The 24,731-nt window shown below is 40.3% G+C and overlaps 2 protein-coding genes across 4 annotated transcripts; one reads left to right on the top strand and one right to left on the bottom strand.

The window, feature by feature from the left end:
* Positions 1-82: 82 nt before the first annotated feature.
* Positions 83-8,378, bottom strand: mob3c (MOB kinase activator 3C). 2 transcript variants are annotated; one of them, XM_079351499.1, is made up of 6 exons: positions 8,163-8,378; positions 6,449-6,511; positions 4,659-4,753; positions 2,412-3,010; positions 1,155-1,357; positions 83-486 (listed from the first exon to the last, which is right to left on the bottom strand). In XM_079351499.1, exons 4-6 carry the CDS (start codon positions 2,827-2,829, stop codon positions 457-459), a joined length of 651 nt encoding a protein of 216 aa, XP_079207625.1. In that variant the 5' UTR covers positions 2,830-3,010; positions 4,659-4,753; positions 6,449-6,511; positions 8,163-8,378; the 3' UTR covers positions 83-456. The 2 variants fall into 2 exon arrangements, with proteins under 2 accessions (XP_079207625.1, XP_079207624.1); XM_079351498.1 differs by lacking the exons at positions 6,449-6,511; positions 8,163-8,378 and having other exon boundaries at positions 2,412-3,068; positions 4,659-4,987.
* elovl1b (ELOVL fatty acid elongase 1b) lies at positions 7,792-23,588 on the top strand. Of its 2 annotated transcripts, XM_079351497.1 has the most exons (9): positions 7,792-7,920; positions 16,338-16,437; positions 19,473-19,575; positions 19,664-19,854; positions 20,040-20,120; positions 20,246-20,302; positions 20,391-20,496; positions 20,823-20,959; positions 22,835-23,588. In XM_079351497.1, exons 3-9 carry the CDS (start codon positions 19,497-19,499, stop codon positions 23,138-23,140), a joined length of 957 nt encoding a protein of 318 aa, XP_079207623.1. In that variant the 5' UTR covers positions 7,792-7,920; positions 16,338-16,437; positions 19,473-19,496; the 3' UTR covers positions 23,141-23,588. The 2 variants fall into 2 exon arrangements, with proteins under 2 accessions (XP_079207623.1, XP_079207622.1); XM_079351496.1 differs by lacking the exon at positions 16,338-16,437.
* Positions 23,589-24,731: the final 1,143 nt, after the last annotated feature.

The following is a 24,731-nucleotide window of genomic DNA, read 5'->3' as shown; positions in this document are numbered from 1 at the left end:
CAACATTTGTGCATGTTTTGAGTTGCAATATGTGAACAAAAACGTTTAAAAATCACAGACCCTTCTTTGGCATCGATTTTTTTAATCTTGCCACCATAAAAACACTGACATCACAAACATTTTCCAAGAAAAGACGTCTCAACACTGCTTATAGAAAGATCAGACATGAACATGCATGCAAAGGAAAGAAGAAATATGAGGACAGAAGACTTAGTATTATAAACCAACAGAGTAATAAAAGGATGGCATTACGCTCAATAATTATTGTGTTAAAAACCTGTGGTGCACTCCAGAAGAAGTGTGGTAGATAGTTGGCCTTTCAAGTCTTGCATCAAAAACCTCTTATTCAACTTCATATGAAATGGTTCTTTAGTTTAAAGTGTTTTTGAAGCCATTTATTTCTTACAGGGCTCAGATTATTTCAGAGTGTAAACTTCTTTATCCATTTGGTTTTGTTTAATGGCATATCTTCTCCGTCATCTCTTTCTGGAGGGGGAAAAAAAAAGAAAAAAATGTTTAGACAAAACAAATTGTATTAAGACATGAATGTTTGCGGTGCAAACCCACACTTCCAGTTTAGAGCACATTGTTTGTTACTGTGTAGATAAGAGCAACAAGAAAAAGATAAGCCTGGAGTACTTAAGGTTAGACAATAAAACAAGGGTTGGCTTACATTTAATATCAATATAGTGTGTTGACATACACTAATCATCCCTGTTTTAATATGGTAGGGAAATTAGTCTTGCATGATTTGCATTATAAAGATAATTTAAGCCTTTTATTGGCACTTTAAGCCCCTTTTCTCATGTGGGCAGGATTGTCTCACTGTTGGAAAGAGCAACAATTATTCCAACTGTATAGCTACCTCATTGTTCTGTTAGCAACTTCTCTCTGGAAGTGTTGCCCCTCCCCCCAACAACGTTTAAATAATAGAGTCAAATGATTTATTATTATGCTATAGACTTATAGGACAAAGCCAGTCAGTTGTCAATTTGGCCCTCCGTTTATCTGAGTGTGCATGTTGTAAAAAAAAAAAAATGGTTTGTGTAAATAACAAAGCGAATGAGATCCTTCCTAACACAAAACATTCATCTGATCCTCTTCTACTTCCTGTCCTCAATAACACACAACTGAGGTTTACTCTATTGTCTCACCAGTGGCTCCAGTTCTGAATGATCAATGAGGTTGAACTCTGAGATGAAGTAGTAGTAGTGTTTGTAACAGGTATTGATGTGTGCTTCAGCCCCCATACTGCAGATGCTGTCAAAGTGATGGATGTAAACGTGTACAAACACCCTGAAAAGGCGGCTCAGGATCTTCTTGCATACCTGCTGGAAGTTCTTAGGGAAAGGTACCCCTGGTGTGAAGAAAGGAGAAGAGGGTTATAGAAATTTGAAGAAAAAACTGAGAATAAAACTTTTCATTAGAAATGAGTAAATCTCCATTTATCACAGATGTCATACCCTCAAGGTTATACTGTTTGCCTCAACAGCATCCATTGAGTTCTAGTCAGTGACTTAATGAAATCTAATTTACATTGACAGTTTATTCCAGAGATAAACTCACTGGGAGGAAGTGGGAGAAATGGTACAAAAACTCTGGCACTCTTGGCTATAGCTGCCTAACACTAACTGCTGGCTACAATGGAATTACAGAGATATTTGGATCTATTCCCAGACACATATATTGACATCAGGCAATGATAGAGGATACTGCTGATGGGTTTTCAGTTGGAGCAGTCACCTATGCCAATGTCTTTCCCAAGCCATGAAAAATTAAATTCCCTGGTAGGGTATCTGATTGTACACCCAGTTGTAGTTGAGGCTTTATGAAAGGCCTGTTGAAGTGTGCAAGAAAAAACACAAACACTGCTGCAGTATACAGCATTGTTTGGCCTCTAATCATAAAAATATGCATATTTTTCTTTCACTATATCTAATCCAGTTAACGGTCAAGAAGAAAAAACCTATTTAGAGAAATCTTTATTTTCACGTTATGTGACCTGCAGACTTTGGAAGGTAACCCTAATTCTCAGAAAAAAAGTCATGCAAAATTTTAAAAACATAAATAAAATAAACCATTTGATTGGTTCAAACTGAGTGCTATTTCAATTATGGTGCTAACCACATGGCGCTAATTTATGGATTATTGATACAATTTCAAACTACCTCTTATGAATTTTGATTGTCAGATCTGGTACTTGTTTAAAATAAGACACACCGTCATCCTCTTCACTCTCCTCTAAATGTCAACCACACTCTTTAATTAACCTCTGCTTGAACTTGATCATCCCATCTGAGATGTTGACACTCCAGGCTGACACAAACCTTGCTGCACATTCGCACAGTCTGCAATCAATCTCGCATTAGGTTACACACTCAACAATGGTTATTTGTGGACTCTTCACACACCTACTCTGGTGGGGAAGATATCCTCATCATTGATAAGAGATTCTATCCAGTCCATTAGCAGGTTCATGTACTTGAGAGCAGGCAGCTTGGTCGGCTTCTTGTAGTCATCTCCATCCTGCCACCTGTACTCATACCTTAGCCCCCCCGACATGATGGGACACGACCGCTCTGTGCAGAACTCGCTCATAGTGCCATAAATCAAGTTGATCCTGTTAAAGAAATCCACAACATGAACAGCTATCCAGTCATTGTGGTTCTCTCCCTCCGGCAACTGCACCACTTTCCTCAGGTCCAGCCCGGACTTGAGCGACGCCTGCGCCTTCTTGTAGAGTTCAAATCGCTGGGTGCCTGGTTCAAACCGCTTCCTTGGCCTGAATGTTTTGTCTTTGCTGAATACTTGTCCAAGACACAATGCCATTGACTCAGTGGCTTCCCCTCAGATAAGAGGAGGATACACTTTCCAGAATGATAACTGGTTTGAGTCTGATAAAGCGTGGCCTTCCTGAGAGATAGTTTCAACTCAGAGATCAGGTCACAGGAATCAGAGTCTGGCATTTAGAGATTGCAAGTTGCTCTTGTTTTCAGATGGAGGGACATTTCTGTGAAGCAGAACAAGAGAAGCCAGAGGTTTATTCACTGTCAGTCCATTGCTGTAGGCTGAAATGACAAAAAAATTACACATTAGCAATATTTCTGAGGTAAACACATGATTGTTGGATATGTAATGGAAGGCTTTGAAAATACTAGAGTTAGTTCATCCCGAATGCTCAAATATTGTCCCCACTGCTCTATGTAACCAAAAGTGACCTCATCACAAGATTTTCAGTAGCTCACATTGATAAAAATAGCCACAGCTGCACACAATTTTTTCAGGCAGAGTTCATTGAAAATAAGAAAATGAATGGTCTGCTTTGAATTGATTAAATATAGAGATTATTACGAAACAAAGCATCGACATAGCACTAATATAAGTTCTGTCATCAAGATCTTACTGTACATATATTATATATATATTTTATGTAGACCCCAGGAAAGAAACCAAAGCGTATGGGTCTAATGGGATTCCTAATAAAGAGAGAAAGAAAGAAAGAAAGAAAGAAAGAAAGAAAGAAAGAAAGAAAGAAAGAAAGAAAGAAAGAAAGAGTGTTGTGACATCAAATTTGTATTAAAACACTCTGAAATACAACTTGAAAAAAAGTTCCTGCCAAATGAGTCATGGAAATTAATTCTCTGTTGGCTATTTACCATCTGGCTCATATCACTGACACAGTTCAGTAGGCTGACCTCAATTATTGGTTACATAGTGCTGTAACTCTCATTATAGTCAAATAAAGGTCTTAGCATTCAAATATAAGAGGCTTGGGCTATTATTGGAAAATGAGGTGGGAGGTTTATAATAAATAAAATACAGGTCTGATACGTTATTTAAAATGTTACATTAAAATGTGTCCATAAAGTCATTACAGGAGACTGCAGCTTTATGTTGCTTTCACAGAGATAACATTGCTGTCACATTCTGTGGTTGCAACATGATACCGTATCTGCATTTGTGTCCCATTTTGGACTTCCTGTGGTTCTTTCTCTACGACTCAAATAAGCAGAAGTTACTGATGGTACATTATCATCTGTATTCACATTATACTGTAGACTAAATGCTGATGAAAGTGTTTGTCACAATCTAAGACTTCTAAATCTCTTTAAGCATAATCTTGCTGTTTCTTTACTCTTAATTTTGATGAATCTGTGTTGCTTTTTCTTTCCATTTGCTTTCCACAGTCTGCTTGATCACAACTCACCACTGGGGGACCATGAATACGTGGTCATGAGATAGCTCAGTATTTGTCCAAAACAAAAGGGCTTCTGAGGAAAGTTTTAGTGACAGTGTTACATTCAGTACCGGGTTCAGGGACACTCATTCAGTCTAACATTAAACAAGGACCCTTCTAGTTACCAATCACGTAACATGTTTGTCGAAAAAGTGACAGCATGTGAGACATGTGACTCTAATTTGCACTACTTTACGCCCCTCTGCATTTTTCAACAACCTCGAACACAAGCATGTCTGATCATGCACTGTGGGCATATTTTCGTGGTTGTTAAATGCTTTCCCGACAAAGTTACTCTCAAGAATACCCGACACAGAAGAAAGTATCGCAAGTCACAGGAAATAGAAATTTAAAAAAAAGATGTGTGGGAAATCAAAACAAGTTACAGAGTAGAAAAAAACTGTAGCTGCAGACACTGTACCTGGCTGAAATCCCACAGCCCACAATCTGTTATGTGTTGGAAAGCCAGGAGAAGTTCAGCAATGATTCAGGAGCTGGACAGCTTCACTTTTAACTCTGAAATGAGAACACCTCCAATTGCTCAGTTTCCCCCCTTCGGCTCCTCTCTTTCTTTGCAGGCAACTTACAGACCGAAAAACTCCAGCTCGACTCCACAGCCCAGACAACTCAGTGAAGAGAAAAAAGTTGTTTGGCTTTTCTTCCTGTGAATGATGTCACATCCTGACTTTGTCTGCTGGTCTCGAGTGCCTGTGTGTGTTTGTCTGTCCCTTAATGTGGGTGTGTGCATGGAGAACCTATAAATTGGATGAGAAGAAGGGCTGGAAAAAGGTTTTTCAAAACCCCAACTCTTTCCACCCCCCCTTATCTTTTTTTCCCTCTTTTTTCCTCAGAGAGAAGTCAGCCTACTTGTCCCAAAGCCTGGCCCTCTGGTAAAGGTCCTGAGAAAACCACCCCTGTTTTTAAGACACATACGGAACAGAGCGAGCAGAATGATCCCACAAATATTTCTGGATGTTTGGCAGTCCATGTCACTCTTTTTTATGTTTCTCAATAACATATCATTTAAATTCTTGGCCTGTTGAACTCAGAGCTTTCCCTTGAATGCAGAAAATGCTGCTATCCAAAAATGGAGCTCAAAATAAAACACATTCGTTCACATCAATATCAAACAAGTTATGTTTAGGTAAAACAAACTAATTCCAGGTGCCCTTTGGAGTTGTGTTATGACTGTTGTCCTGACTGTTCACTTTGTCTGTAAGGTGACTGGATGTTACAAAAAATATAAAGACAATGTATGTTCCTGCTATTACAGTAATGTCACCCTGCAAGCAGAAGTAGTTGAAGCAAAGTTTGTTATAGCCTTCTCATGATACAGTGATACAACCCTAACACATGGAATGAGATCATAACTTAATAAGTAATGTAGATTTGGAACTTGTAAATTGTTGTTTTTTTGCATTATGATCACATTGGTAAAGCTTCATAATTTTCAAAATGTTTACCATTTGTTCAGTGTTTAGCAGCCTAAAAACATACAGTACTGGAAGTGAGGAACAGCTAAGAATTAGGTGATAACCATGAGTATATTTTTTGGGAAATGATTATGATTATTAATAAAGATTTTTTTTTTTTTAAAAAGGCTCACTAATGAGAACACTATTCAATAAAATATTTGTAATAATATGAATTTGATGTTTGTGAATAACAATATTGTTTTCTAATATCCTGTACTGGCCAGGTTTGTGTGTATTTACTATGTGTAATATATAAGTTTATATACATGCATTTGTGTATTTATAACAACAACAACAACAATAATGATAGAAATGTAAACAAAAAGGCATGCCCAAAAGAACATACCCAAGGTGCAGTGACCAAACATGTCAGCTTGGGGTCACTATGACTTTTTTTATGAGAGGTGTTTTATCTTATATTCATGTAATATGAATTAATATGACAACCTTTTATCAAACAACTACAAGATTTTCACCTGGAAAACTCATTAACATCATCTTATTGTTATTTAAATAGACAACATGACAGTTGGCAGTTGATTTTCTTTTACCACATTCTGCTTCTGAGGACTTTCTACAGTGTCGACACACAGGAAACCTGTTGCCGCCCACTGCACTAGTTTTGCTCTTGGTGTTAATGTCATCAGTAGGAAATGAGACACAAGAGGAAGTGGAACCAGTCTGGCCTTTTGTCACTCTTAATTGTCCCCTAGCGTAGTACTCTGCCATTACTCACCTTAATTTTGTAGCTCGAGGGCCTTCAAACTGGCAGGACAGAGTCCTCACAGAATTCAAACTCCTGTACCTGTGGTTGGAGAGAGTGTTCAGCATTATATTTCAATATCAATACTGTATTTAAACATAGAAGGAAACTGAATGGGTAACAAACATTATACTATATATATACAGTGTGTATATTTATAAATTATAATGTATATATATATATATATATATATATATATATATATATATTATATATTGAAGATAATTTTTAATATTTCTGTGTTGACATCAATGTCTTTTATTTGAAGTAAAACTGAATCACAGATTGTTGATAGTGTGGGAGGAGTGTCCTCTGTGGTTCAAAAGTTCCCCATTAGGCCTCAGGAAAAGGCTACCAAAAGAAAGAGCACCTAAAGCAGCAGGTGGACAGTTTACTTCTTTATAAGTACAGGATTTATGAACATGCAAGCTGGACAGGTGTCTCACATATTGTGTTTTTTTAACCTTACCTGCAGGCTAAATGCACACCTTTCTTTGTTTTTGAAGAAGAACGGCTGTCTCTTTTCATGCTTGAGGGGCATCACTATGAATCTACAATATTGATTGGGGATTTCACCATAGTGATTGCATTGTCTTATCATTAAAAGCTACAGATGTAGAATTAAATTAGGATTTCCTTTTCAGATTTTTTTTGTTGTTGCTGTATGAGTTTAAAATATGTTACCTCACATACCTCAGCAGTGTGAGGTTTAAATAGTGGAACAAAAAAACCAACTTGCTTTTTGTCATCGTTAATAAGGAGATTCTGATCTCAAACAGGGGTTAGACTCTTTCTTTAATGATCTGCAGAAAGAAAACCAGAGAGAGCACTGTGTCAGGCTTGTCACTTTGTTTAGGACCACAGTATGACTGGTAAAAGACAAAAGTTTGAATCTTTACAATGATTTGGGTGTTATTAATAAAAGGATGATTGTGCTAAATTAAGAAAATAATGATGGAATAATGTTGCTATTATGTTTTGGCAAATAGTGATTACCTTTCAGGCTATTTTGATATCTTTCCATTATAATATAACTACTCTGGCTTCCCTTCGCATTAAAGACCAGACGTTAGTAATCTTTACACTTTTAAGTGTTGACTTTAAACCCCTCCTTTCACCAAGTGTTAACTTATCTACAGGGCCATAGTTACTTAGACTGAGTGAGCTTCAGGTAACAATTAATAACTGAAAGAAGCTGAACTGTCTGCTTTTTTGGGGATCTTTTTTCCCGTTAATTTCGATGCCACTAATACTGTACAAAGTGTATTTTAATGATTATGCCCATATTAGGCGAGTAGTGAAATGACTCCACCTTTTTTTCCTGTTGCACCAAAGGGCTTGGTCACAGCAAGAAAGATTTTACCCGAAAGAAAGAGGAAGCTGAGCAGAGAACTTCATACACGAGTTCTGCCACATTATACGCCTGTTTACGACTGTTTCTACAGGTAAGACTTGTACTCTAATAAACTGCTTTCTGGTACTGTTACCATGCATTTAAGCATTTGGCTTTTAGACTGATGGGACTTTAGCTTATTTCAGGTGGGGACGCGGAGAAACGGATGGGGGCGCGCGCTCCATCTATTCACGTAGCGTCACATTTTACTTCAGGTGGCTTGATTAGTTTTTTTTTTTCTTTGTGTGTGTGTGTGTGTGTGTGTGTGCTTGTGTGTGAGAGAGTAACGAAGACGTAGCCCTGTTGTTTGTCGTTGCTAAGTCGGGAGTCATCATTGAACCTCGTGTCCGGTGTTGCGTTCAAATGTTCATCCCTTCAAAATGTGTTTGCAGATTCACTTTGCACACCAACTAGCTTAGCTGCTGGAGCTCCTCGGGAGGTTTACCTGTGCTGCAGATACAAGAGAGAGCTCATTGACAGCTGGACATCTTCTATTATAACCTGAACACGCTGCACGTTTGAGGGCAATTCATAACGACAACATGAATCTTTCTGGGTTAATTTTAGCTGTCATACATTTCAGGTCAATGGAAGTAAAGAGGATGACTTTGTCTATATGGGCTATACAGGAGTAGGCCTACTATTAAACCAAGTCTTGATCCAAAGGGACACATAGCCTACCTGCCAACAAGTTTAGCAAAACAAATGCATTTAATTTGAAGGTTTCTGGGACTTAAGCTAAAAGAAGAGATGCCTTGTAATAGTGTCATAATAATTGGGTCAATGGCTCAACAATACTTTTATGATGCTTATATTGTTTTATGCTGCCACATAATTGAATGTTGATGAGTTGGAACTTTTTTTTTTTTTTTTTTACTAAATAACTGTAACCTCCTTTAAGTAGTTGAAGTTTTGAATGAAGTATTTACTACTTACTTTTTTGTGCCACCATAACTGAATGTGTTGAAAGTGTTTAGTGACAACGGAGCATGATTGAGATCGTGAGGTTAAAGTGGTTCGTGCTTGTCATTTTACTGTTTGCATGTGGTGCTTCTTGACGTGTTTATGGGAAGTGTGATAATGCTGAACATGCCTGCAGCACCCTCATTCCAGCTGGCCCTTTAGTCCTGTCAGGTGATGGCCCTCTACGGTGCATTATGGTCCGTTGAATTTGTGTGGACATGTAAACATTTGCCGTTACTAACAACTGCAGGATTGAGACAATAAGAGCCTCAAGGCTAACTGCTTAGGTGTATCTCTGAGAGTAAAGTAAACACTGAAGGGGCCAGTAACACTCCCTCATGTAAAACAACATAAGACGAAAGCAGAGACTTTAACAAGTATAAAGTACAGACAATCAATGGATACAGGTTCTTTGTCAGTTTATGCAGCACTTCTTTTCCACACAGATGACCACAGTCATCTCCTCTTACTGAGCAGTTAGAGAGACGCTATTTGCTAGTTTAAGGAATATGTAAGTCACACTATTTTCCCTTACCTTATTCTCCCCACAACCAGTGTGGTGCTTGCACGTGAGGGGTTCTTTGTCAAAACACCAAGTAACGTTTCAGCGACTCAGTGCACTGAAGCACAAAGAGCAATCCTGTTTGGAAAACTCTTTTGTAGTTTTAGATCCAGACTACCCAGGTTTTCATCAATGTTCCCCGAAGGTGTTTGAATAATGTTTCATACACTTGAGCATGCTGTAGCAGCCATCTGGCAATCTGTAACTGTCACAATTAACTTTGGATCTAAACGTCAGTTGAGCAATTTAAGATTTTTCACGTGTATTTGTTTAACTTAGGCAACTCTGATCTCATTTAAAGTAAGCTGGTTACCGCATTAAAATTTCCCACAAGGATTAAAGCTGTTTAAGTGACATCTACAGATACAGCCTATACCAGGGGTCTCCAACCTTTCTTCACGTGAGCGCTACTCTGAATAAATGAAAGTGGCCAACAGCTGCTTGCATCACATCGCTCGGATTTATTCACATAGCACACGTCAGCTGAATTAAGCTGCTGTTTGTGCACGTGTGAAATTGCAAAAATGCCAGTGTTTATCAATAATCTTAAATTCACATCAAGGTCAGAGAAAAAAAACCCTGAATATTTGACACTTCTTATTGTGCCACAGTCAGCTATGTTATTGAAAATGTACATCAAGGCCCAAGAAAACACTTTACACTGGATTTTATGGGACAAATATAGGAATGATAGGAAAAAGTGTCCTCTGATTTATTTATATATTGTTTTTAACAGTCAGTCAACCCATAGGCGAGCTTCTATAAACCTGCCCCCTGAGCGACCTGTTGGAGACCCCTAGCCTGTACGCTTAATGTGCAAGGAGAATATTAGGAGCATAAACAGTTTTGACTTAGCCTTCTCTCTCTGACTAGATTCCTCTCACTTGCGGATCTTTAAGGAGACAGATTGGTGTTTATTTCTGTCTGGGTAAAGGTAAACCATTTAAAGGCTAACCATTACGACTACTCTTTTGTGTGTTTTTAAATTACAGCTCGTTATTATCATCTGTGTAAAATGTTTTATGCAACAATCCCCTAGCTGATAGCCTTGTGGTTTTTACAGAACAAGTTAGTCAAGAGGAAGAAGCGAGAAGTTGTCTATGAACTGGTCCAAGCTTTGCCTGGTCTAAAGCAGAAGTTTTGATGACATCGATTGGGGGCCCTGCCAGAACACTTTAGCTGAACCTGTGTGAACCAATGCAATCGGAGTATTTAGTCGCACGACAGAATGGGCTTACGTGTCATTTCTTCCTTTCGGATTTGCTTTTATAAAAAAAAAGATGGAGTTATCACTTGTGTTTAACATTGAGCAGGTTTACTTCATTGTTATAAAGAATAACTCATTTTGATTGGTCTTAGACGTGTTAGAATACAAAGTAGAGTCTGTTTATCGAGGCCAGTGTCAGCATTGTCATTGATGTTACTTTATAGTGGCCGTGGATGAGTGCTTACTGTAACCAGCATGCCTGGAAAATTACCCTCGCAGGGTTAAATAACTTTTCTTGTGGAAGATATTCAGAGTCTTATTTCTGTTTGCTTGTCTGTAGAGCCATGAAGAGATGCACAGGGAGGTGAAGTATCTGACTATTTGCTCTTCTGAACGGGTTGCTGCATCGAATGTATGAAATGTAGAGCAAAGGTCACGTATAGGTTGTACAGCACAGAAGATGCATTAAAGACTTGGCTGTAACCGTCTAACCTGAACCCTCTTTAAAATCTGCTTAATGTCCTACGTCATTACCTGGAGGAGATGATTTGGTGCAGTTTTGCTCACAGCAAAGATTTGCACGAGTCTAAGAAGTGGATGCTGATGTAACGTTAGCATCTTAGGTATTTGACAGACATGGAGTGTGTCATTTCAGTCGTTGTAAAGTCTTATCCTGAGGTAAACCCGTCCTGTCTCCGAATCAATGAGGGGAATTGACCTTTTTACACCGAACAGAGCACACAGGTGGAAAACAAATAGCCGAAGCTAATCTGATACATTTTGGTTGTTTTTTTCGTGTAAGTGCTTCTAGCAAAGGCTTGTGTTTGATCCGGATCCTCCTACATCCCACTAATTTTTCCCTCTGTACTTCGTGTGTGTGTGGTTGGAAATTCCTTTCCAAATGAAACCTGTCGGCTCGAGTCACAACTTGTACTTTTTTGTGGCACCATCAGGCATGGCCTAAATAAAGAAGCTCAGTGTCCTTTGGTTAAGGGTGTCACACGGGGAGCACGGTAAAAACACTTTTCATTACTGTGGACTCTAAACACATCTTTAGAGATTCATAAATAAAAACAACGAGATGACTAAAAATAAAGAAGTGTTTAAGACGCAGGTAGAGCCGGCTGATCTTGCTGTACTGAGTCTGTTTTCAAAATATCTTTTGCCCTTTACAGAACAGCTTGTGGCTTCAACTTTCACCCACATAACTGATCTGCATTGATTTGTGAAATGATCCTTGTCAAGAAATAGATCACATCTAATAGATGGCATTCTCTTGAACTTCTGGCTCCTTGTTGTCTGAACAGTCACATTTCTGCCTAAGCTCCATGATGGACAGATGACGGCTCACCCGAAATACAAAACTCAAACCAACCGTATCATCAAAGGGAAAAGGAATCGCGAAAGTTACTGAAACAAAAGGACAAATACGCTCTCCCGCTCCCTGCACTTGTTGAGCTGCAGCAGTTTCTTCGTCGTCCTGCCCCAGGTTGAGCTCATTCATGAGGATGCAGACCTCCATTGTTGTGTGCGGAAAGTTTCCGAAATCTGAGCCGTAGGTGGCTGAGGCCTTCAGAGGTGACCGAGGGAGGGAGGGGCGTCCAGAGAATAGGGCCAGTGTTAAGGTGCAAGTAGAGGTGATAATGCCCCCCCCCCATGTCCATCTGCACACTCAGTGACTCGCCCACTCACAGCCCCCCCTCACCCAAACACGGCGTGGAGATGATGGTGTAAGCATGTGAATCCTGAGGCTAGTTCTGTTACATTCCTGTGATGGCGAGGGTGGTAATAGTTATTGCCATGTCAAGAATTTGTTGTTACGTCATTCTTAATCATTCTCAGTTTTTTAAAGCTGGTAAATGAAATCTTTTATTTTCTTTGTTTGTTTGTTTTTTATTTCAGTTCAACTTTAAAAACGGCTTACAGTATGCTTTATGCAGTATTCCTTTTGTTATTCCAACATCTGGCAAAAAATAATAATAATTAAGACGGAAAAAGAAAAAAAAAACAGGCAGAAAGCTACAACAAAAACACAGGAGGTGAGAGAGGAAGTGTGTATCATATAGCTACAGAGGGGTGAAGAGAGGGTGGACTTACGGAGGTTTCATTTTCATCTTTGCTCTGTCTGTATTCGGAGTGTGGGGAATATCGGCACAGTCCCAAAAAAAAAAAAAAAAAGTCTCTCATCCGTTTCGGCCCTCCGTTACCAAGAGAAACGGGAACCCCGTCCTCGAACATTTTCATATAATCACGTTAAAACATTGTGATGCTGCCCTATCGATATTGTGCAGAGCGTACCTGCACAATAGAGCCTGTGTTACATTCGAGCACATTTCCCTGAGATACGTTTTTCCCCTCTGACTGAAAGTGCTTTAAGGTGACGAGCTGCAGAACAAGATAAGATTAAACTAAGTTGTCCTCGTGTGGAATGACACCAGCTTGCGTTTGAATTAAAACTCTTCTTCAGTGGTTATGTCAGATGTCTCTCGAGGCTCCAGGTGACTGAAGGAAGAGCATCCTGACTAATGCCTTAGATTTGTCTTCACTTGACTTTGTCATGCTGCTAACTCGGAATGTGTGTTACCTTTTTGGACTTGAGATAAGTATTCATTTAGCTGATATGGTCCCTTGCTATCATCTCTGTTTTCAGGTTTATGGTGCTGCTGTTCACGACTCTCTGCAAACTGTTTTTTTTTTAAAGTAGAGAATTCAGAAAGAGCCGACAATAAATGCTTTAAAAGCCAGAAGCTGACCAACAATGCATTAGCTGTGTACAATGCTTGGAGTCGTCGCAGCTTCTTTTAGTCGTCGATGTTCTGTCACATCTCAAACACTTCTTGGTTCCATATACATCCTCATGTTCACTAAAACGCATGAAACATCCTTTTTTCACTGCCCCAAGAATCCGTAAAGAAATTGGTCACAGGTGATTTTAGATATAAAGCGCCTTCAGATTAGAATAATCTTTAAAAATCCTCAATGAATTCAAATTCACTCTGGTGTGATGTACGGGTTGAAACTCTTGTGAGATGTGTGCGCACACTTGTTCGTCCATCGACACCTTCAAGCTCAAAGAAGCCGCATTTGTTCTCCAGTTTGATCTTCGAAGACAACGTTTGGATTACGGCCGGGCGATTACAACCTCAAATCAACACCACGATTCATAAACATTCTACCTCGATTATGTTTCATGAAGGATTATTTGATGAATGATTATTATTTTTTTTGCGCTCATAGATCACTGACATCCTCTCTACAGTAAATATGCTCAACTGTTAAAGCCGGGTCATTTCTTCCCAATGAAAGAGTGAACATCTGATGAACTGTTCAGTGGTTATTTATTGACTGAATCGTAGCCTCACATGGACTGAGAAGGACACATTTTAGTTTTAAAGTAGAAATCAACTTTGTTTAAAGAGCAGAAAATCAATATCTTGCACTTCCTACGAACAGTTTTCCTCAGTGTTTGACTTCTTTTTGTTCCGTGTCGTCTGAAGACTGAATGTGTCCAAACGACGGACATTTCTTCCATGTCACAGATAAGACTTGTGTCGACATGGGCAAGATTACGTGAGTTAAAGGTTCTGGTTGTCGTGCCCAGCCCTGAGTTTAGTCATGTTTTATTAAGTCCCAGTGATAGATGTTCAGCGCAGTCTATCTGTTGTATATTACATTTCAAATTGGAGTGCGATTGATTGATTTATAGGCTACAAAGGGCAGATTCATTTAGTTTGGCACTGTTCCTTGAAAACAGGTGTATCGACCAACAATGTGTCTAGACTTTCGGATGTTAACCTCAACCTTTGTACGCCTTTAAAGCTGTTTTTTTTTTTTTTTTTTTTTTAAACAAGTCCATAACCTGCAAATCATCAGTTGTGACATAAAAGTAGAGTGCAACGCTGTCCCACTGACCTTCCAACTACAAGAATCAACCCTGTTGTCTTTCACTTATTATCCAAGGTTATTAATGCATATAACTCACCCACTTTAAAACACAAGAGTTTCCTCAAGAGACTTTAGAACCTTTGTTCTCTGCTTTAGTAAACTTAATCATGTTTAACACACTTAGAGTAATCACTGAGGAGTTAACTTTAATACTAGCATGAGTTTTTTTTAAACCACCATAATCGGCATTTCCTCTAATTCTCTGTCGTTGCTTTTGATGCACAGCTGTTAGTTGAACCGGGCGAGATGACTTTCATATTTTAGACGTCAGCCACTGTGTACTCTTTGGAGAGAGTGATGATTTATTTTGTCCGGCGAGTTTTGGTATTTGGAGGAGGGTGTAAAAAGCCTCCCTCAGGGTCAGATTGACAGGTAAGACCTGCCTGGTGAAGAAGAAGCAGCGTGACAGAAGATGGTTTTGAGAGTGACGTCACCTGCCTGATGTTTATCGTTTCAAACGAAAATGTAACCATCAGTTATTTAACTTTGAAGAGCAATCACAGACTGCTTGTTATTCATGTTTGCATTTTACTAAATAAGTCTGGACATGGAAATCTGTTTGATGTTGGATTTACTCAAGAATAATAACAATCAATCTAAAGAAAGTAAGACAAATACCTGTAGGGTTTCCCACATGCATTCCTGTATTGGTCGTGTGCTGCTTAAGACTGACGTGATGAAAATGAACCGCCCACTATAAAGGTAACTAGTTTGATTTGATAGAAATCTGCACGTGTCAGCGTTATCAGATGAAGGGATTTCCAGGTCGAGTGAGCTCTCCTTAGACGATACATTTGGACAAATTCAGAGCGTTGTCAAAGAAGTCTCTCTGTTGCTACAATCATCTTTTCTGCTGTTACATTTAATCTCCACCGCTGAGTAAACATCCAGATTTATGGCTGCTTTTAAAGCTAAGCTTGCATGTCTCCCCTTTTTTCTCTTGAAGGCTATAAACCGCCTGAAGCTGCCAGTAGACCGGCAATGTTTTTTAAATAAATAAAAAAAAGAGATTTTCAACTGGGATAGAATTGTATGTATAAGTAGTTTGGGGGGGGGGAGGCCCATTGAGAAAAGGGGAAAAACTCGATGAAACTGAACTGACATTCTTCAGCTGTAATATTGATCGTCTCTCCGCAAAAAGAAAGACATTTTTCTTAATGGGCGTCGGCCGGGTAGAGCGCCAATAAATGTAGAACAATGGCCTGTTCATGACAACAGAGCGTCCACTGATTTCTCGCCCGCTCCTAGTGAATAATATTATCAGCCCACCCCCGAGAGGAAACTTAGAGAGGGACTCCACAGTTATGTGTGTGTGTGTGTGTGTGTGTGTGTGTGTGTGTGTTTCAGTGGATTGTGGGTGTGGCCAGGAGAGTAAGAAGCGGGGGAAACTGCGACTTGTTAAAAGCGAGGGCGGCGGACAAATGAGAGCAAGTTGCGTTCAGAGTTTTGTAGGGTGGGTTTAAATTGCGGTCATGTCTCTGTCATCCCAGTTGTACTCTGACTCTCTCACTTACTCGCTCACACACACTGCTCGCTTGCTGCCTCGCTCTCTCTCTCTCTCGCTCCCTCTCTCTCTCGCTCCCTCTCTCTCTTTCCTTCTTTGAGCTGATTATTCATCCACTGTGTGAGTCAGGGAGGGCGGGGCTTTGGAAGACTTCAGTACCAGTCACACTTTGTCAGTTTACTTTCTCATTCCCCATCTCTCTCTCTCTCTCTCTCTCTCTCTCTCTCTCTCTTTCTTCCTCTGTCCCCCTTTCTGCTCTGCTGTTTTCTCCTTTTGCTGCTGCCCCAGCCTGCCCGTATAAACACACAGAGAGGCTTTTTCCAGGTTGCGGAAGAGGACTCCACATTGGCGTTTAATGGTTTAAGGGGGAGATTTTAGTCTGAAGAAGGTAAGTTGCTCAACCTTAAGTAGAAGGTGAACTAACGTGTGTGTTTCTGTTCTGATGGTCTTTGAGAAACTCCCGCTACTCGTCCTTCTATGGAGGACACTTCACTGAGTGTTTGACTAACAGGTCCCCTGACTTCTTTATTTTTCCTTTGCTCTCGTTTGTTCATCATTAACTTTAGCCTCGTGAGTGTGAGTTCCCTTTTTGTCTTCAGCCCCTGTGATTCATTGACATGGCACTCATAAGAAATGTTCCCCCTTCCCTTTCTGCTCTTTTTTTTTTTTTTTTTTTTTAATTCCTTTTGGTGGATCTTTACCAGTCTCTCTTTCAGTGTTTCCTCAAATTGAACGGGTGTTCATGGTGGGAGAAAAAATAAAAGAGGGGCTAAAAGGGAATAAAAGTGTTTCAGTAGAAATGTCAGTAAAGTCAGAAGACTGTAGGTGAGCTCTGCAGCTGTTCAGGGGAGAACAGCAGTCAGACTCCTCACACAATCATGAGAAAGTTGCTGTCCTCTCGTGAAACTCCATTTGAGTTTTGCTAAAGCTGATGTAGCGCAACAGAGAGATAGGTTTATACGAGGGTCATAAATGTGGGGTAATACATCAGCCTTTAATTTGGTTACGATTAATAGCAGAAAGGCCTCGCCGCAGTGTTTGAGGTCTGATAACCAGATGGAAGAAACGGCACAGATAGAAGTGTCAGAGCAGTGAGGTGAAATAAATCCCGTTTTTTTTCTGTGACAGGGTTTTGTGGTCGACTGAACGGGACTGGAAAGAGGGGGGGGGTGGGTTCATTCTCATTTCTCTGTGGACTTCTACCTTTATCTGGGACTGACTATGAACAAATATATTGTTGATGTTGTCTCCTTAGTAATGTCATGATCATAAGACTATCCCCTGACTCACACAATCAATTTTACTCTTGTTATTCTATTCCCCCAAAAAATCACTCCCAAGTGAGTCACATGTTGCGTTTCATGCAGAAGTCTGTGAGCTATAAAGGACCTTTGTTAAAAAAAAAACACAAAAAAAACATTGTATGTACATGTATGTGTGAATGATCACATTTGCAATGTTACTGTGTGTTCAACATTATTACATGTAGGAGTCCGAAAAGCGATGCCAACAAATTGAATCTTCCAAATGGTGTTACAGACTTCTCGTAAACTATTGGAAGTTGTTGAATTACCAAAGCCATTGAGAATTGGACTTGGATGAAGCCCCTTTTAAATTTCTTTCGCAAACCCAATTCAAGTCATGTGGTGTGGTCAATCCGCCACAACACGATGCACGGCCACTGTGTTGTAACACCTGGGATCTTAGCACTAACACGGGCAGGTCGTCGTCTGCTCTATTTTAACTGTTCAGCATTTTTCCTCAGGAAAGACTCTTCACCAAAGACACCATGATATTCTTGTTGAATTGTGAGGCGCCTGCCCAAACGCCTCATCAGCGGTTCAAAAACAACCACAGCTTTTTGCGTAAGAGTTCTTTGAAAAAGAAACAAAAACTGTCCTGTGTCTGATCTGTTACTAATACACCTCTGTTTGCACTCTGGGTGATAAAAACTGCAGCCTGCATTAAGACTCAACTCTGGTTTTTAAGTGTTTGTGTTTTCCCTCCATGTCTGTGGAAGGAAGTATGTCATTACTGCAGACAGCAGCTGTCACAAATTGGCGTGGTATGCTGAACTCGGATCACCTGGAAGTTTAAAAAGATGGAGCAGAGGAGATAGTGGCGTTGACACGACCTTGTGAGATATATGTCTAGAACAGGAAGAAGAATATCCAGTTTAAGATCCAATCAGTTCTCATTGTTGACCTGCGTCTCAGAGTCCATTTTCAACTTGGCAAGTATTCAGTGATGTCATTGCCTTTTTGAAGTATTGGTTCCATACTTCATGTACTGAAGCACTATTTCCTGTCTGACATCCTGTGCCGAGAGGCAGACATGTAGAAAGCACGTGGACGACTTTGAACTGAAATCCAACTCATTTTAAGTCAAATGAGTAACTTTGCTTACGCTTCAGATGTTCTCTGCGCCGCACCTGGCCGAACTCGGCCCCTCCCCGCCCTTCATTCCTCAGCAAGATATGAGTATTAGTTTAAAATTCTATTGGCTTAAGGAGGGCTGTTCTCTAGTCCTCAGGCAGTGAAAACTCACAACACTGAAGATCATACAGCAAACAATAGCTGCCTGTGGGACGAGTGTTGTGTTAGAGACCACACCCTGCATGTCCTCTACTTTGTCAACACACATTACACTTAACAGTTGATATGAAAGACCTTTGTAGAAACAAAAATGTAGCTCTGTAAACCATTGAAACATTCCTGCGTGCATGTTACAAGTCATGGCACTTCCCACTGATAAAATACTTTTCACCCAATTACTAATTTGTACAGTAGTTTGTGGTGGCTAAACATGTGGCTGCCACTCAACAAGAAGGAATACATTGCTTTTTTTGTTTCTCCATTAAGAGGTTATTGAAGGTGTGTGGGGGGGGCCACACTTCTGGTGTTATAACTTCAAAGTATGTGTGCCGTCTCACTGCGGGATAAGGGAAGCCCTCCCAGTTTGCTTTAGCACCTCCTCTCTCATATCAGGCCATGTCTGATGAGCGGTTGGAGTTGAGGCAAAGCATCCTGGGAGTTTTGTTGGGAGTGTTTGTTTGGTGAGGGATGAGCTGCTCTCTCAAGGTAATAGCGTTTCAATCCTGCTCACCGGGGAAACGTCTCAGTTTCTCCTCAGTTTCTCCTCCCTGGATGAACCGATAACCACAAAGACCCAAGAGATGTTTGTCTTTGTTGAAAGTGTCACTGTAATCCAGTCTTTTATTTCCGTTTGTGGGGAAACTTCACCGTCTTGGAAAAGCCCTCCCCTTTGATCAAACAGGCTTTTATAAAATGATTTGTTTGTTGATTTGTTGTTTTCTTGAATTTGAGACTTATTTGACTTTTTTGAATTACTGCCATGGGATTGGTGGTGGACGGTCCGCTGCTGTGTGATGAAGTCAAACTGACTCTGAACTTGTTTTTGCAGATACTCGGTTAACAACAATACAAGATGGCAAACATAGTGCGGGAGCTCAAAGACATTGGCTCCCATGCCGTGGATATCTATGACTTCCTCTTGGCAGGATTTGGTAAGTGACACGCCTGAGCTCACACGAAAGAGATCCCTCCAAATATTTGATAATTGTTTTAATTTCTTCTTCTGTTTTGGTTCTGTAGATCCGCGGGTGAAGGATTATCCACTGATGAATAATCCTATTCCCATGACTGCAATATTAATAGGCTACCTTTTCTTTGTACTGTATCTCGGACCTTCCATAATGGCCAAACGCAAGCCCTTTCAGCTTAAGGAAGCCATGATAGTCTACAACTTCTCTCTAGTGGCATTGTCAGTGTTCATCGTCTATGAAGTAAGACCCTCATATTAAGTCTGCACTTGTACTGCACTTCATGTCTGCACGTTTTGAACTTCTCATGCAGGGCACCTTAACAACAGGCATAGCTTTATTTGTGTCGTTTTAGTGACATTTTGAATGAGAGGAAAACTTACATACATAAATATAATGTGACACTAAATCTTTTTTTTTTTTTTTAGTTTTTGATGTCTGGATGGGCCACAACGTATACCTGGTATTGTGACCCAATTGATATGTCCGACAGCCCTGAAGCACGACGAGTGAGTCCACGTCACATACATATTCCTGATTACCATGAAGTGATTGCTGTGCTTTTGTCGGAATCAGAAGTTCTTCAATGAACTCGAGTCTCTCTGTTTTTTGTTTTTATCTGTCTCTTGACCAGATGGTCCGAGTGGCCTGGCTGTTCTGGTTCTCCAAGATCATTGAGCTCATGGACACGGTAAGTTGAGTCTATTTTACAGGACGTGCGTTCATGTTTTTTTGGTCACTCGCTCTGCTCTGAGTATTTCATGTCCTCGTACTCTCAGATCTTCTTCGTGCTGAGGAAAAAGCCTGGCCAGATCACGTTCCTGCACATCTTCCACCACTCGTTCATGCCCTGGACTTGGTGGTGGGGAATTTGTTTCGCTCCTGGTGAGTAAGCATCATGTCTGCAGTCATGACTTCACAAAGAGAAGAACATGATACACTAGCAGGAACAGTAGCAGCGAGGGAGCGTTAGTGTTGTTACCTGTCTTGATTGAGCATCGTAATGCATCTATATTAATTTATACTGCAGTGAAATAGAGTAATTCAGTTCCACACACTGAACCTGTAAAACACTTCATTCAGTGTAGTGATGATGAAATAATCAAACTACTTTCTCTTGGTAAAACCTATAGTCTGCATAATCTACATTTCATTTCAGGTCCTTGTCACAGTGATCTGACTCTGCCTAACATTTGTGATGATTTCCTCAGGTGGAATGGGATCTTTCCACGCCATGGTGAACTCAACCGTCCACATCATCATGTATTTCTACTACGGCCTCTCTGCTGCTGGACCCCGCTTCCAGAAGTTTTTGTGGTGGAAGAAATACATGACTGCCATCCAGCTGGTGTGTACACTCCATGTGTTATCGTTTTCTATATTCTACTTCTTTAATGCTTTTAAGGAACGATATGCTACTCTGACTGAAGCTTTGTTTTAGTGGTTCAGTTCAGTTCGTCTCGGTTCAGTACGCATTTTACTAAAGCCGGGAAAGATTCTCAAATAACTGATCCGTACCGTCCTACTTTTTGGGACCCTTCCCTTGGGGTGCCTAGAATATCAAGCCGACCCTAATAGATGGAGCTAAACACTGCAGTTCATTGATTGGTCGAAAGAATCGTCACTTCCTGTGTGACAGCGGCAAACAAAACCCCGCCGCGTTTAAACACCCAGTGGATTGTTTATTCGTCTGCTTTTCTCCTCGCAGCACACAGCCGTCACTGAAATAAAGCTTGATTGAGTTTTGTAATAAAGAGTCACATGACAGTGAGAGAGTAGATGAACTCTTTGCGTTGCATTTTTCTCCTTTGTTGAATTCATTAGCAGGTTAGCTGTTAGCAATTAGCTGCTATCATGTGATGCTATTACGTAGCTGACGCGGCAATCGGCATCCGACTTACACACCGCCTTCCAAATAGGGCACGGGTGGCCGTGGAAACGGGAACAGGATCAGGCTTTACCGAGCCAAACCGTAACAAACTGTACAGATCCATACTGAGCCGCAGTGTGGAAACAGGGCTATAGTGTTTATAATGGGTACTGCTCTTGCAATTCAAAACATTGCAGAGAGCTCTCCCACCGGCCCCGTCCTCCGCAGACTCGATGCGCGGGTTGCTGTGTTTAACCAGCTCTACTTTGGTCTTTAAAACTTTCTGCATTCGAACCTCTTTCCAATTGTCAAAAACAAAAAAAGGATCTTCAATATTTATCCTAGTTTTACCACATTTCTGGTCCTGGAGCTCATTAGAAGAATGTTGAGGCTTTTTAGGTCGGGCACAATCACTTTTGTGTTCGCTTTGCCATCAGGGGTCGGCTTAAAACCTTATCTGGTGGAAACAAATACAGACCTTAGGGAGAGACACTGGCTGCTGCATTGTTGTCAGAGAAGCCCATACTTCAAAATCTTTCCTTAATGCCTGTTAACACAGTGAGGTCATTTTCTGATTGCATTCAGTAGATATCTTTCATATTTGTCCTTTAAAGATAAACTCATGTTGTAGCTTGACTGCAGTTTTTTCAGAGCCTTGTTCAGTTATTTAAAGGTCCCAAATTCTGCTTTTTCTGGTTTTATCTTTCGTGTGTGTTGCGCTTGTCTTGTGCAGGTTTAGGCACGTCTGTTAGAAAAAATTCAAAGTTTGCAGAAACGCAGCTTCTCCTCCCTCCTCCTGTTCGCAGTAGCAATAGCCGCATGAAATGCTCGATCTTTAGCCCCCCTCATTGAAAATGTGTGGAGTGACATCGCAAGACAAAGATGTCACTGATCCAAGCCCATTGGCTGATTTATAGAAAGCACAAGCTCCCCTCGCACTGACTACAGCATTCACAATATGTTAAAAGGGGCGGGACATATCAGAGAACAAAGCTGAACAACCAATTACAAGAGAGCAGATTTGCCGACCAATCAGATCAGACCTGGCACACGTGGGGACGCTTTTTTGTTTTTCTCTTCAGCAGGATTCTGAGCCTGCATGGAGCAGCAGTACGTGAAAATAGACTCTTTTTTTCAAACATTAGCAGTTGTGAACGTACTTTAGTAGACGCATAAATGACATTTAAAATAACCTCAAAAAGGGCTTAATATGGGACCTTTAAACTCCTCTGTTCTTGCAGGAGGATTTTGTGAATGCAGATGTTAATGGTTCTGCTACAAAAGCAGTAAGACAAATTCCTCTACATATATTTACAGTAATCACTGGCTAACCTTTTGATTTCTTGTCACCAGATTCAGTTCGTCCTGGTTTCCCTCCACGCTACACAGTATTACTTCATGGACAGCTGCGACTACCAGTTCCCTATGATCCTCAACCTCATCTGGATTTACGGAACCTTCTTCTTCTTGCTCTTCTCCAACTTCTGGGTCCAGGCTTACGTGAAGGGCAAGCGCCTGCCTAAACAGGAAGTTAAGTCATGTCAAAACGGCACAGCTGTCTACACCAACGGCAAACACCTCGAGAACGGCAGCAACAACAATGGCTCAGCTCGCCACGAGAACGGCAGTACTCAGGCCGGCAAGATGAAGAAGGCGTAGGTTATCTGGAAGGAAACACCCAAGAAGTTTGACCCAGTGAAGCTGTTAAACCTTCTACGCGTTCCAAAGATTATTAAATGCAAAACCTGGGGAGATGACATGGTCGATGACTTCCGCAGTTAGGGGTCCCACATTTGGTTGCTTTGTTTATTTCTCTGAGTTGGGGAACAATGTACAGTACACAATGTATGAAGAGGAGATGTTTAGCCCTAAATGTTATCTTCACTGATGTTGAACACAAACTCCTAGTTCAGTGCACATTACACAACACATTTAATTGACCGTCGTGTCCTTCTAATCCCCCCTGTGGACAGATGACTGAAAATCAAAAGAACATACTTTTTGTAAATAGTAGCAAACAACTAATTGTATTGGTATGCTTTAGACTCAAAATTTTGTTCACTTGTATTTAAAATTAAAATGCCAATAAATTCCATTTTTAAATTTAGTGTGTGTGTATTTACAGTGCCTGTGTTGAGTTGCAGTTTTAGTTATGTGGTTGTCAGAGGGAGACTGAAATTGTGCTGTGTTGCAACAAAAGAGGGAAAGTATTTGCATTGTTGGCTTGTGCCTTGTGTCTTTGTCATCCCAAGTATGTGGAGCAAGTAGGAGCTAAACAAGAGCCCCATTCTGCTTTGTTTAAGAAATATTCATCATGAGAGGCGGAGAGAGTGCATCCTGCAGAACGGATCTACGCCTTCAAAACTCAAACACCCACCCTGGTTCATCAGGGGCAGAAATGAGCGGATATTTTCATCGGTACGCTATCAAAAGTTATTCTTTCATTCCGTCAATGGCTGAAAGAGCAATAAACTACGGTGGCCCTGAAATGCAAAGCACAGCCACAAATCAGAAAACACAAGTCACATTACAAGAAATAACAAAACAAAACAAAAAACAGGTAAAAACATACAAGACAAAAATAAAAAAAACGACTAACGCACAAGATGTAAGGAAATGCAACATTAACTTCTAACGCATAAGCTAGGTACCTGCGGTTGACGAGGATTGCCACTGATTGGACACTGTCCGTCTTTTTAACCAGAAAGATATGCTGCTTTCACATGTTGATTTCAAAACATAAGCACAACCAGTAATTCAGATTTAGTCTCTCATGAACTTTTCTTGATTCTTGTGTATTTGCTGATTTGTCATCTCTGTTTTCTGATTTGTCGTTGTGCTTTGCACTTCAGTGCCACCAGAATAAACACCTGTAGCAATATTATAGTGATAACTGATGAGGCCAAACTGTTTACTAGAACAGAACCTCAGAGTCAGGAGTGTCTATTTGAAATGCGGTGTAAACGGTCTCAGATATATTACAAGCCATAAATGAAACTTAAAATGCAATACCCCAATAAATTATGAGCACAACTCCATTAGCGATCATAAGAACACATTTTGGCATAAAAATTCACCTGAAACATCAAGTAAAATGATGTGTGTTGATAAATGAGCATGTCAATCATGTATTTATAGCTGATCAGAACGGAGCAAATTTGAATGAATCTGTTCAATCGTATTGGATATTTAATATATCACAATTAAAAACAACAATGGGAATTCATCTGTTAGACTTCTTTATATTAAC

Source organism: Symphodus melops, assembly GCF_947650265.1.
Source record: "Symphodus melops genome assembly, chromosome: 8".
Lineage (NCBI taxonomy): Eukaryota > Metazoa > Chordata > Actinopteri > Labriformes > Labridae > Symphodus > Symphodus melops.
The sequence above is the reverse complement of the archived record's forward strand: the minus strand, read 5'-3'. Positions and strand labels throughout refer to the sequence as shown.

Bases quoted from the DNA above. Each gene is read 5' to 3' on its own strand.
- elovl1b (XM_079351496.1), top strand. From the start codon at position 19,497: ATGGCAAACATAGTGCGGGAGCTCAAAGACATTGGCTCCCATGCCGTG. The intron at 20,497-20,822 runs GTGAGTAAGCAT...TGATTTCCTCAG, and splicing joins GGGAATTTGTTTCGCTCCTG to GTGGAATGGGATCTTTCCAC. The intron at 20,960-22,834 runs GTGTGTACACTC...TCTTGTCACCAG, and splicing joins ACATGACTGCCATCCAGCTG to ATTCAGTTCGTCCTGGTTTC.
- mob3c (XM_079351499.1), bottom strand. From the start codon at position 2,829: ATGGCATTGTGTCTTGGACAAGTATTCAGCAAAGACAAAACATTCAGG. The intron at 1,358-2,411 runs GTGTGTGAAGAG...TCTTCACACCAG, and splicing joins TATCTTCCCCACCAGAGTAG to GGGTACCTTTCCCTAAGAAC. The intron at 487-1,154 runs GTGAGACAATAG...TTCCCCCTCCAG, and splicing joins ATTCAGAACTGGAGCCACTG to AAAGAGATGACGGAGAAGAT.